Below are 13,377 nucleotides of genomic sequence, written 5' to 3' on the forward strand. Positions count from 1 at the left end.
TAGACTGTCACTAGACCTGATTGGATTTGTTCAGAAATTCGAATGTTCATTCAAATAATCGGGATTCGTGGAGTGAGAAACACCCATGCATTTATTTACCATTTTACCAGATCGAATCTTACGTGATCAACTTAGTGCGAACAAAATTAGACTCAAATAATGATGAGTGGATATAAAATTAACACAATATACGGAGCAAGCGCCGATAGCGTTCATTAGAAGGATCCGATAATAGGATCAAAATATCTTGGAGAGCCTGCTTCAGCAGCGAATCAGACTGCGGAGCTTTGTATCGGAGCGGGATACAGCGACTACGTCATTTGTAGGGCTGTCGATTTGGTTTCCAAAAATAGAATAAACAGTCCATTGTTTTTTAACAACACACCCAAAATGAGTTGATACTTTTCTTCTTTTCTCGCATAGTTACCTACAACTACATCGTATATTATGTAGGTAGATACTGTTAAATTTTCCTAGGTTTGGAAAAAATAATTTGACCTTAATCGTGAAATACTAAAACTTTGCCTGAAATAATTCCGTTCAAGATTTTCAATGTGAAGGTCGTTAATTTATTTTCGAATGTAACATGTAAATACAGCTACGACAGTTTAAGTTGTCGTAATAAGTGTTAATTCGCAACAAAAATATTGTCTGATGTGCAAGGCACTAAGCTATCATCACCTGGATCACCGTCCACAGCAAGAGCATTGATACTCTAATTTACCATTGAGATTTTTATTCTCCCTCTGCTGCATACTGCAGCCAGACGCCCATCTGGCTGCAGAGAGAGGGAGTATAGGGAGACACACTCACCGATCCCGAGCTGGGACAAGCGTTGCGTTGCTGGATTCCAAGTTGTACTGGCACCAATAATTTATGGTTCCAATATTATGTGCAGTCAGGGTCAAATAGTTCATGACACCCAAAGTGACCAAAAAGTTGACAACACAACCTTATTTCCATCGCAACAAAGATGTGTCTCGAACTTTTTGTCTACTTTGTGTGTCATCACGAAATATTTGACGTGACTGTGTCAGTAGAAACTGCTTCTAGCTGCAGCCCTACAAGCTCTTAGCAACCCTGCGAGCCACACCGCTGGCGCGGTGCCAACCGCTGCACTCCTGTCGCTGTGCACTCAATACGCCGTTTTGCTCAATAGATGACTTTCGATATGCATGCAGAAATGCGATGATTCTGGTACAAAATAGCGAGATCAATAAAAGTGCATAAAGTAACACTAAGGCTGAGTTGCACCATTTTCAGTGGCGGATTTACAAATTTGCCGCTAGTAGGCCATTCAATTTTTGCCGCCCCTACTGACTTTTGAAATTCAATACGTTAGTTTAATCCCGTTATTAGTATGATTGTGAACTTAATGATATTTCTGTCAGTTAACTTACTAGATTATTTTTGCAACCCGCTATGTACTGAAGAGTTTTATGTTGACCTAAAAACAGCAGCATGTACTAATCATAAGGTGGGGAAAGGCATAACTTAAAAATACCTACACTACCTATTATGAACACAGACAAAAAAAATACTTAATGTGTGGTCAGTATAAGCATTGTTTTTGTTAAATATTTTTTTTATTGCACTTAACAGTTTAAAAACAATACAAACAATTTCTATTAAAAAGACCAAGGCTTGGTAATAAAACAATATACACGAAGTTGTGGAGAGATGGTGCTCGGCTCGTGCTAGGCTCCGAAGATCCAGTGTTACGAGTTTTTTATTTTATTTTATTGAAACGCTATTGGAATATTTTAAAATCCATGATCAATTAAGTACCTAAGTATATGTATATTACAGTGCGTTCATTAATCGTTTATTTATACAGGGTGTTTGGCGGAAGGTTAGACAAACTTCGTGGGTGTATAGTAAAGTCATTTTGAGAATACAAGTTTGCCCATTTGACCCTAAGTGAGCTACTTTTTTTTCATTGATATTTTTGTTTTTATTTTTTTTTCCCAAATTTGACCTAAAAACTGCTCATTTTTTTTTCTCGCGTGTTTTCAACAATTTTTTTTAATTGGTATTAATATCGAATATGTCTTTAGTTAAATAAAATAAATTTCAGATCCAGATAATTATTGGATAGCTAGTTACAAGCCGCCAAAGTTTAACAAAAATAAATAGTTACCACGATAAAAAATTCAACTTAGAATTCGATTTAAAAATAAATGAATGGTGAAAATGGATTGCCAATGATTTTAAAAACATCCCTAGCTTTTTCACCTTTTCAATGATATATCACACGTAGTGATTCGATATGTAAATTCGTCGAAAATCCAAAGTTTATGGAAGAAATTGGAATAATAGTACCTACGAAAATTATCCATACAAAGTTTCTTCAAACATCGCTATATTTTCTGCTACACTCCTTTTCATAACTATTTTTGAGTGTTTTATTTCAAAATTAAATAAAAAATAATAACCACGTTATGGATAAAAGAGTTTAAAAAAATTAAAAATCAACTTTGTATGGATAATTTTTGTATTATTATTCCAATTTCTTCAATAAAATTGGGTTTTTTGACGAATTTCAATATCGAATTACTGCATGTGATATATCGTTGGAAAAAAAAGAAATTGGGGATGTTTTTAAGATCATTGGCAATCCATTATCACTATTCATTTTCTTTCTTTCTTTCACTTTTAGAATTCTAAGTTGAATTTTTTGTCATGATTTTTACTTTTGTTAAACTTTGGCGACTCGTAAGCTCGTAACTAGCTATCCAATCATTATCTGGATCTGATATTTATTTTATTTGACTAAAAACTTATTGGATATTAATACCAAATAAAAAAATTGGTTGAAAATACGCGAGAAAAAAAATTTAAGCAGTTTTTAGGTCAAATTTCGGAAAAAAATAAATAAAGACAAAAATATCAATTTAAAAAAAGTAGCTCAGTTAGGGTCAAATGGGCGAACTTACATTCTCAAAATGACCTAACCTTTACACCCACGAAGTTTGTCTAACCTTCCGCCAAAAACCATGTATTATGGATTTTGACATATCTGTCAATGTCATGTCAAAAATAACCAATCATGCAGCATTTGGACCTCGCGTCTACCTATTGCCATCTGGCGGATTTTTCAATCGCGAAAAACCTTCATCTTAAATTACCTCCCTAGCGGAATAGAGCAACAAAGAACTGAGCGAGTGAGATGTCACTAGTAGCAACACTGTCAAACAGAACTTTTTGCAACTATTTGAAGTTTAATAACTTTACGGATACATTGATTGTTTTACTGTCCAGTGTGTTTTTTGATTACATCTGTGCATACAGTTTTTTTCCTGTTCTCGAAAATTTCCAGTTCACATTCAATGTTGCGACTTTGTTGCAATTTTTAGTATTTTGACGATCACCCGGCGATGATACGCAAGTACTACAATAATTTCACTTCGCCATTAATGAGAAATTTTGTCGCATCACTAGTTCACAGACTAAAAATATTTTTATGTCAGTTGGCCATTTTTGATGTCATTTTTGCTGATTTCTAAAAAATTAGACTGTATACGTATAATTATTAATTATATTTTTTTTCTGTAAAAAAAAATTTGTTAAATTTGCCGCCCCTCTAAATCTGCCGCCCTAGGCACTGGCCTACTTGGCCTATTGGTAAATCCGCCACTGACCATTTTACTTTAACTTTGACGAACATCAAATATCTGTCAAACTCTATAAAAAAGCACCGGTTATCGTTAATGTTACGGTTAAAATAGGGTGGTGCAACTCAGTACCATTTCTTCACAAAAAGCGCCATTAATTATATCCTCGGGGAAATTACACACAACACACAGTTTTCTTACTTCTTAATTTCTGTACGTTTATCCCGAAGGCTGTAACATTTATTTTAATTTTGCGGAAGAATTGCTGTAATTTAAGAATTTCTGCTGTGAGAAGAAAGAAACTTGCATATTCTATGAACATTTTAATAAGATACGAGCAGGTGTTATGAAAAGACACGAAAACATAATGTTACATAAAAAAATCACAAATGTATTTTTCTGGATCAAAATCTTGAAAATGACGAGCAATTTCTGTTAAACCTCGAGATTATCCCGCAGATTGCCAGCCAGCCAATATCAATCCCAATTTCGCCATCAATTTATTTTACAATAATGAATGTAAGAGGATTTTTGAAGATTAGATTGCTTCGAAACTTTGAACTACTTTTTTACAAAACAGATTAACGCCCGTATTCACAAACATTACTATGAGGTCTCACAGTGCGCGTGGACGCGAAAGAATTAACGCTTGAAAATTGTAGAAAAGCACAATTTAGGGCTGATTTTTCAATCTTCTCAACATTTAACTAAAAAAAGAAGTTTGGCACATTGTTGAAAATGACAAGTTTATTATTTAGTTACAAGCTAAGTATCCGGCGATTGAAAAACAAGCACTTAGTAGTCCAAAATTACCTACGACATAATTATGAAATCACGACAAAATACGAGTACATTACAGATAGGAAAATATCGACAAACGAATGGCAATAACATACTTAAATCAAGAAAAACGAGCGAAAGCAAAGACTACCGATAAAGAGTTGGCAAAACTTACGAAACAACAATATCTAAAGAATGGAGTGGAAGCATTCGGGAAATGAATAACCGCAAAAAGGCAACTTCAGTTTCAATAAAGCAGAATAACAAAAGGCCTTCCAATAATATTGGACGGTGACAAATATGAGCGATTTTTCTGAAGCATGGGGTCCAGCGGATTTCTAATAAGTCCGTTGTAAAAACAAGGATTTTGGGCGACTTCCAATTTTGGTCATAGTGCTGAAGGGTAGCGAGGAAGGTCAGCGAGACGTCCTTAAGAATAAACTATGAATGAATAGGTATAGTAGTGTGACTAACTTTTCCATCGAGAAAAATAGTCTATATTTTATAGTCTATACTAAAATTATAATGCTGAAGAGTTTCTTTGTTTGTTTAAGCTAATCTAAGCTAATCGAGTACTAGTCCGAATTTAAAAATTGAATTGAATTTGTTTGGAGTTGAAAAAAAATGTATTGGATAGCCCATTTATCGAGGAAGGCTTGGCTATATGAGATCACGCTACAGCTGATAGGTGCGGAGCAGTAAAGAAAAATGTTGCTAAAACGGGAAAATTATTCAAACTATTTTCGAGCTACCGAAGTCGCGGGCACAGCTAGTGTTATTATAACGTTAATAAAGTTAGTGACGATACGAGCTCACAACTTAATGAAAGCGCTGCTAAGTAATTTGGTTTGAATCTTAGATTCTGTGTTAGTGGTAAATAAATCACTAGCTTAACGACTAGTTGTCTAGATTTCAATAGTAAACATGTGATGTAAATTGTTGTTGTTTTGTTTGTGTTTAGAAGAAACTATTGATGCTACTAACTACCAAATGAAAGATTTATTATAAAGAGTATTGACATGAGAGGAAGATTCCTTATCTTTAATTTTATGTAGCCCATCGATATATTGTTTAGGCAATTAGAATCTAAGATCGTGGCAATAAAATGTTACAAAATGGTTGTATTAAAGTGTATTCGAATAAACTTCAACGTTTTTATCCTGTCATTTAATCGAATTCCATAAAAGAAGTTACATTGCAAAAGGTGCTGAGCTTTAAAGCTTTTCTTTATCCAGCAAAGCTCGTTTATCTCGCTACGTATACTGAACAATAAAATGTATACCTTACATTTTCAGAGAAATCACCCCTGAGATAAATATCGCGAGAGAAAACTACGTGCCTAATAAATCTTGCTTTCAAATTCGGCTTGAGTAAGACCGTAAATTGAAAACGAAACCTCATTCTGTAGATAAACTTTTTAAAAGAAAATATGCTCTGTATTTCATTTTTGGAATTAATATTAAACATAAACTCAAGCGTGTTATTCGAAAAGTTAGAATTCTGAAATACAATTCAGTGTACTCGTAAGCCCCTGAACTTTAAAGTCTTGAAGAGCGTTTGCTGTATTTTTTTCAGTTTTGGGTAGACCCCTTATAATAAACTAGCTTTCCGCCCGCGGCTTCGCCCGCGTGGAATTTTGTCTGTCACAGAAAAACTTTATCGCGCGCGTCCCTGTTTCAAAAACCGGGATAAAAACTATCCTATGTTCTTTCCCGGGACTCAAACTATCTCTATGCCAAATTTCATCAAAATCGGTTGCGAGGTTTAAGCGGGAAAGCGTAACAGACAGACAGACAGACAGCCCCAAATTAAGCAAAGCTTGTACTATGTGTACCTACTAAACAACGGGATATAAACATACTCATATACTTTTTTTGTAAATACATACATATTATACATAGACCTTATCATAGGTACGTTTTTGAGAACCATCATTTGCATCTCTTGGGCCCCAAAGACCCTTAGCTGATCACATTTGACTCTTAGGGGTCGATATGAACAACTTTAGATATGACTATTCAAAAAGACATTAAAAAACCACACACAAATTCTGTACATGGGTCATAGAGCAGGCACATACAGAATAACAAAATCTATTCCGCCGTGCCTTACAATGCCGCCTACTTTCCACTAGAGCGAATTGTGAATCTTTAAGGCCGGGTAGCAGAGAAAATGGCGAAAATGAGGTTTTCATTTTTCATTTTTGAGGTACTAAACAGTAAAATTAAAGGCTAAGATTTTTATTAGGCTATTAGGATATTTTCTAGGGCTATTAACGGATGGAAACACGATTTGATGAAGTTGACTCGATAGAATAAATTCCCAAAGTTACCTCTATTCGTTTTCTATTTATGGTTTTATTTTTAAAATAAGCGATTTGAGATTCTAAATCTTTTACTAAACTAAAGTTCAGAAATAACTTGAGGGCTTTTAACGGATGAAATTTTTATATTCCGTCTTATTTAGTTACTATGTTAAAAAATGTGGAAAAAATCGTCCATGACGGCTTGGACAATCTCAATCAGTCGCGCGGTGGCGCTTACGGAGGACGGACGCGTGTTAGTTTTTTGGCCGTGACAGTTCGCGATTTGTCAATATTTTTGACAATGATGACTTTGATGAGTCACAGTATAATAATATCAGTGTTACTGGAGAAAGCTTAAATTTTTGATAATTAAGAATTATCAATTTTGTCTACCTATTGAAATTTAAATCGTTCGCATCCTTTTAAACGAAGACTCTACTCATGATACATAGTACATTCCTCAAATATGACCTACATACAATCGTCTTACACTCTTTAGAAGAGCACACTGACACAAATAATAATAAAAAATACTGTCTAAGGTCTGTAGCTAAAGGTCTAAGCTGTAAGATAGAAGAATCTTCTAGCCAAAAAGATGGCAGATGCAGCAGATGTCAACGGATTTAAAACTGGAGTTCATATGACTCCTTGTAGACTTGAGTCTCTAGAGCGTCCCTTCCTCCACCATGCGTAAGAATGTTTCAAAAATACTGTCTAAGGTCTGTAGCTAAAGGTCTACGCTGCAAGATGGAAGAATCTTATAACCAAAAAGATGGCAGATGCAGCAGATGTCAACGGATTTAAAACTGGAGTTGATGTGACTCCTTGTTGACTTGAGAGTCTAGAGCGTCCTTTCCTCCACCATGCGTAAGAATTTTCACAAAAATACTGTCTGAGGTCTGTAGCTAAAGGTCTAAGCCGTAAGATAGAAGAATCTTTTAGCCAAAAACATGGCAGATGCAGCATATATCAACGGATTTAAGACTGGACTGGCACCACCTTGCAATGTCATCCTCTCATTGTTATCTGTAATGTAAATTATTTTTAAAAAGTATTTAAAAAATAAAAATGTTCGTTTTATTATTTCAATAATCTGACCTCTCAACTCAACTACACTACACAAACACCTTTGTTCGCAACTGTACTGATGAAACCTTGGTATTATACCGTTCATTTAAGATGGCAAGCCTTATGTATGGAACGGTCGCTTTTTGTAACCTTTATAATTTGGTCGGCTTATAGAAGAATTCCTGATATTTTTTTGCAGTTCGATAACTTTCTTATAAGTCGTAATATAAAGCTGAAATTAACAGGATAGCTTATTTAAGGAACATTTTAATTTGTCCATTGTATGCCATGTTCCCTTGTTATAAGGGAATCGCGTATTCGGCCATGAAAGTAAGACTGTTAAAATAAATTAGATTTCTTGTAATCTCTCTTTTGCGCAAAGCCACATCATTTATATTTACTGTGGTTATAAAGGTGTACCAAGGGTACATGCTACACTTTTTTATTCGATTGTAAGAGTACTGGTTTACTCACAAATCCGTTTTATCTGATTTTCTGAAATCTTTTAATTACACTGGTGTTTATCATTCAAATCAATGACTAATGTTTGAACTAATTTGGACATATCAAGGTCTATCATTGGTTTTTTTTTCAAACTTCTGCGTTGAGCCATTTACGAGATCTGGGACATCACAAAACATTACCCCATAAAAATTCCAAATAAAGATAAATAAAAATAAAATAAAATAACTTGAGAACCGTAACACGAACAAATTTTGTTATTCGTGGACAAATTACTACGCAACAAGAGCTATCTAACCATGTATTTGGTTCCGGGATAGAACGACTTTCAAAAAAAAATTTTGCCAGGGTAATGTTTGAAACGTTACCCCAGCAAAATTTGTGTTTTCCTAATAACTTTAAAACTATAATTTGAACGAATTTTGCTATTAGTGGCAAATTTCTTCTCACGATGGACTAATTATCTGCTATACTCTCGACTCTCTAAAGCACAACATTTATAAAAATTTTGCTGCGGTAATGCACTCCAGGTAACCGTGTGTGATGCTCATTGCTCATAGTGATTTTCGATACAGAGCCCCGTACATACGTTATACATAAATTATGGAAAGAAAACACCTAGACCAATACAAACAAATATGTATGCAATTTTAGTATGATATTTTTATTTATTAATAAACAAAAAGACTGAACAAAATTGATGCGTGTACTGATTAATGTAATTAACTACATGCAAAGCTTTGTGAATCGCAACAATTGTAATTTATTATCCAAGCTCTAAATAATCGCTACTACGAGTAACTGATCATAAAATGTTTTTCCAATCGCTCAAGCTCCCGAGGATCTACCGATAGGTCGGGTGACGTAATCTTGAAATTATTTTAGCCGGCGCGGAACTTCCGGAAGGTCGGGTGACGCCACGCCTCTTTGAACCGTGTTACTTTGGCAGTTATATTATTCTATATTTATTCGATTCTAAAATATATTCCCAAAAATTTTGAAAGTTGTTTTAATTTGTTTCACTTGGATATGATTTGTATTAGAAAGTGCTGTGAATGTGACGCTTGAACGGAAGGAAGTCAACCTAACCTAACCAACTGCATATTTCTAAACTGCGTATTTCTATACTGTGTAGCCGCGAGAGCTCTTTGGCGCGCTGTCTTCGGCGAAGTATTGCGCGCGCAGATTTTGACAGCGCGAAATACCTACTTTAGCAGAAATACCAAGCCTTAAAGAAGTTTCTTTGTCGCCTATTTCCTTTGTAACATTGTACAGGTTCTATTTGAGATTACTGGACTGTGTATTTACGAGCTGCAACTTTGTAATCCATATAAATATTACATAATTATATCATGCAAGACTGTGTACAACGAAAGCCAAGTAAAAGAAAACATATTTTGTAAGAATAGCCAAAGAAGCACACATCTCCTATAGTCCTAGGAGAAGCACACGAGGTACTTTTTGCCGCAAAAATAAATCTTTTAAATAGAGGTTCATCGTTCATCATTTCTCATGTTAGCGATAGATAATTATAATCTTTTGGTATAAAATAAAGTGTTATGAAAGGGAGACGTGCGCTCATTAGTGACATGCTGCGATAGACCGAAATAGAAGCGGACGAAACCGTAGGCAGAAGGTATACAAAAAATGAAATATGAGATAACAAGATTACATATCTTGGAGAAATGAATATTTTCAGCATCCGACCAATCTTAGAACATTCCTGAAACGCGGACAACAAGCTGTAAATCTGTCTGGTCGGACGGGCTCATATTCGTTCAAATATATGTGGAGTGGATTGGACGGAACATTGCTCATTTTATTGCCAAGATAGAACACAATTTGTTCGTTTAAAATTCGCTACACGACAGAGTGTTGTGTTGTGACTCAATCGACCAAAATCTTAAATAATGTATGTAGGGATCTTAGTGGAACGGCCACCATGACCAGTGTCGTGTGGGGTAGCGCTTACGACGTCTCAGACTGCACTTTGTGCAATACGAGATCTTATAGTGCAGGGCGCTGAGGCAGCGTAAGTACCTCACGTCAGCTGGCTGGAGTCTAGATACTCATGTATTAATGTACCTGGCTATTAGGGAACGTGGCGAACGCGGACTGCACTTTGTGCAGCGCGTGGTCCTGTTGATGCGCGGGCGGCGGCCGGCCCTTGGGGAAGTGGAAGCGCGGGATGACGCGCGCCGGCGCCCCGCTGCTGGCCGCCCCGCGCACTGTGCGTTGGAGGGTCGTGTGGGGCGGCGCTGACGACGGCTTGGGCGGCGCTGACGCTGCGTAGCTCTGAAAAGAAAGACGGATTGGTTTATTCATTTGTCTCAAGATACTATGGCCCATACAATACAAGCTAAGACTAAAATGCCTGAAAACTGTTTTTAAATCATTCTAGGCACATGTGATGCAAGTATAAGATCTGCTTATAACTAAAACCGTATGGTATATGGATAACTGTTGTGAAATAACGATTTTTTTACAACATAAGTGCTTCGCAGTATTCGAGATTCAAGTCACAAGATTGTATAGAAGCTTTAAGTGACCAATCTCGAATCGATCTCTGATCACATGTGAGAGGATGAAAAGAATTAGGGCTGACAAAAGCAAGTAGGTCCTGAATTTCCCAAAACACGCCCGAAGGGTCGGTATACATGAGTTGCCCATTTTCAGACCCGAATCTTTTAGGACATCATTCTTATCGACTATCATTTGTTTTCCTCCGAGGTCTTGAGCCAAGTTTTTTAATTTCGAAAGTAATTTTAGGTCAAGCCCTAATTCTGCGATAATCTCGCAATTTTTCTAATAAAATACCTTAATCCGAAATTATTTAGTATAAAAGTTAGTAAGTCTGAGAAGTCGTTATCTTAAGTAAGGGCTAGGCATTTTCTCCGAACGAAATTGAGTTTTTAATTCACGCTAAATAAACCTTTCTTAAGCAACGTTAGGCACGTTCTTGTAACTTAGGTCAGGTATTCTTTCTCAGCCTTAATTATTGGCCCTAATGACAAAGAGCCGAGGGTCTTGACAATTTCAATGTAGTGTTTAGCGACTGCCCTTTCTATTTTAGGGAACTTAACGGTTTTTTTTTCTTCTTGTTGATAATGTCATTCAATTTTAAACCGACGAGTTAACATTACCTACACTGAGAGTTTTCTAGGAGTTTTTCAAAGTCAAAGTTCAACGATTCCGTTACTTATTGGTATTAACATAGTCGGTTCAATGTCACATAAATGTTTTGTAAGAAGCAATAACTCATTTTTATTGAAATGTTGAACCTTATGCCCTTGAAAGACGCTTTCATAAGAAAGAACGCAGATTTATTTTCAGAAAAACTCTTTGCTCTATAAAACTAAAATAATGAATAAGTAGGTAGGTACCTAACTTTCCTTGAAAATGTTGTTCAAATCTTATGAATCTCTTCACCGTTGCTTTAATTTCGTTATAATATTATTACTCTTATACCTTTGGGTTTATTGGTGTCAAGTGGAAAATTGATACTCGTATAATAGCAGGTGTTTCGGTTCTATTGTTTTCCGTGATTGTTGGATTCCGTGAAAACAGTATTCCCGTAAGCAGATTTCACCGGAAAATACCCCCAAAGGGATCCCCTATTGTTACACAGAAATAAGGAAAGAAAAAGCGATTGACAGGTTATTTATTTACGTCAAAACATCATGAAACAATAGGGACAGAAATAAAATACTTTATGGCGCATAAACGAAGTTAACGATGAGGCGCAGTAAACAAACTGACACGTGGTTCCTAAACAGGTGAAGTTATAAGTAAAAGGAGAAACTTGTAAACATTGTATACAGCGTGTAGCTTTAATACGATTTTGTGTTACATTAGCACGAACAAACATCTAAAAGGTCTTTTCTTCTCAGTATTAACATTGCAAAAAAAGTATTAACATCTAAGGCTGGATTACACCATCATACTTAAACTTTAACAAGTGTCAAAAGTCTGTCAAACTCCATACACAAAACGCCGGTAATGGTTAAAGTTACTCATAAAGTAAGATGGTGCAACACAGCCTAAGTAAAGTTGAAATTTTGTACGACTAATAGATCTGATGGTGGTTAAACCTTCAAAGCAGATAAACATCTTTATAACAGAAAGTAATAAAAGAGGGTTACAGAAGACAACACAAATCCTAGTGACACAAACACTATCCACAACAGTTTATTTTACCCGACTGTCATAAAAAATGTGTGCTCCAGCACCTAGACAATATTCCAGGCCCGTGGAAGGTGAAGAGCAATTCCCAGGATTTATTACACGTGCGATTGTGGGTGTGGATTCGGATTTCGTGTAGGGTGACCGTTTACCCCGCATTAAGGTAGATATAATAACTTCACCCCAGTAAAAGGACAGTAAAAGTTTTTATGCGGGATGTTTTCCGCAGTAAATCTTTCTGATCTACTCGTACACAATCTTTATCCCAAACACTGTTATTATTATGTTCCAGCCTGTTCCTTAAATATACTTAACTTTTGCGCTGTCATGTCTGCGGAGGATGAAATTATTATTGAAAATAGTAATTTAGTTTTAAGTGTTAAAATATTGTTAATTAATACACATTAGCTAATATGCCTTTTATAGTGACGTAATACCTCTATTTCCAATTCTATAACAAACAATTGAGAATCATCGTTTTGACAGATCGTAAAATTTATGCACGAATTCACGATGCTTGTTCCTGAAGAAAGTGGTTAACTTGGCCACCTCACTCCAGCCTGAGGTCAACTATTTCGTGTTGTCGTACCTGAGAAAATGTTATCGATAAGTGCGTTTAGATTCTCGCGATGATCGGGTAATCTCGGAGGTCGACGTCAGCTACTTTGGATCGAGTGAGATTGATTCGATTTCCGTGGAATGCCAAATTGGATTTGGAAAAGGCCTAAAATGCGTGGAACGCAAATATTAAGATACTTATTCTGATACTGGATTTGGAGGGACAAAGTTAAGCTTCAATGTAGAGGCATGTTTCCTGTATTTGGGTGAAATTCTCGATTCTTTTTAGTTCTGTTTATAATTTAGTGACTAGTAGCGTATATACAGGGTGTCCCGTAATGTAACGTCAAGCCGGAACTGGGTGTTGAGGCAAGTTGTGGTGGTTATCAGAAAAATAAAAATAAAAAT

The 13,377-nt window shown here is 35.8% G+C and overlaps 1 protein-coding gene across 1 annotated transcript in view; it reads right to left on the bottom strand.

The window, feature by feature from the left end:
• The window catches only part of LOC135078739 (uncharacterized), a 177,522-nt gene that overhangs the window by 30,020 nt on the left and 134,125 nt on the right, over positions 1 to 13,377 (bottom strand). The window contains exon 2 of the mRNA XM_063973300.1: positions 10,315 to 10,524. Within this exon, the coding sequence (XP_063829370.1) occupies positions 10,315 to 10,524 (210 nt within the window). The remainder of the gene's footprint in view (positions 1 to 10,314; positions 10,525 to 13,377) is intronic.

This window comes from Ostrinia nubilalis, chromosome 2 (genome assembly GCF_963855985.1).
Source record: "Ostrinia nubilalis chromosome 2, ilOstNubi1.1, whole genome shotgun sequence".
Lineage (NCBI taxonomy): Eukaryota > Metazoa > Arthropoda > Insecta > Lepidoptera > Crambidae > Ostrinia > Ostrinia nubilalis.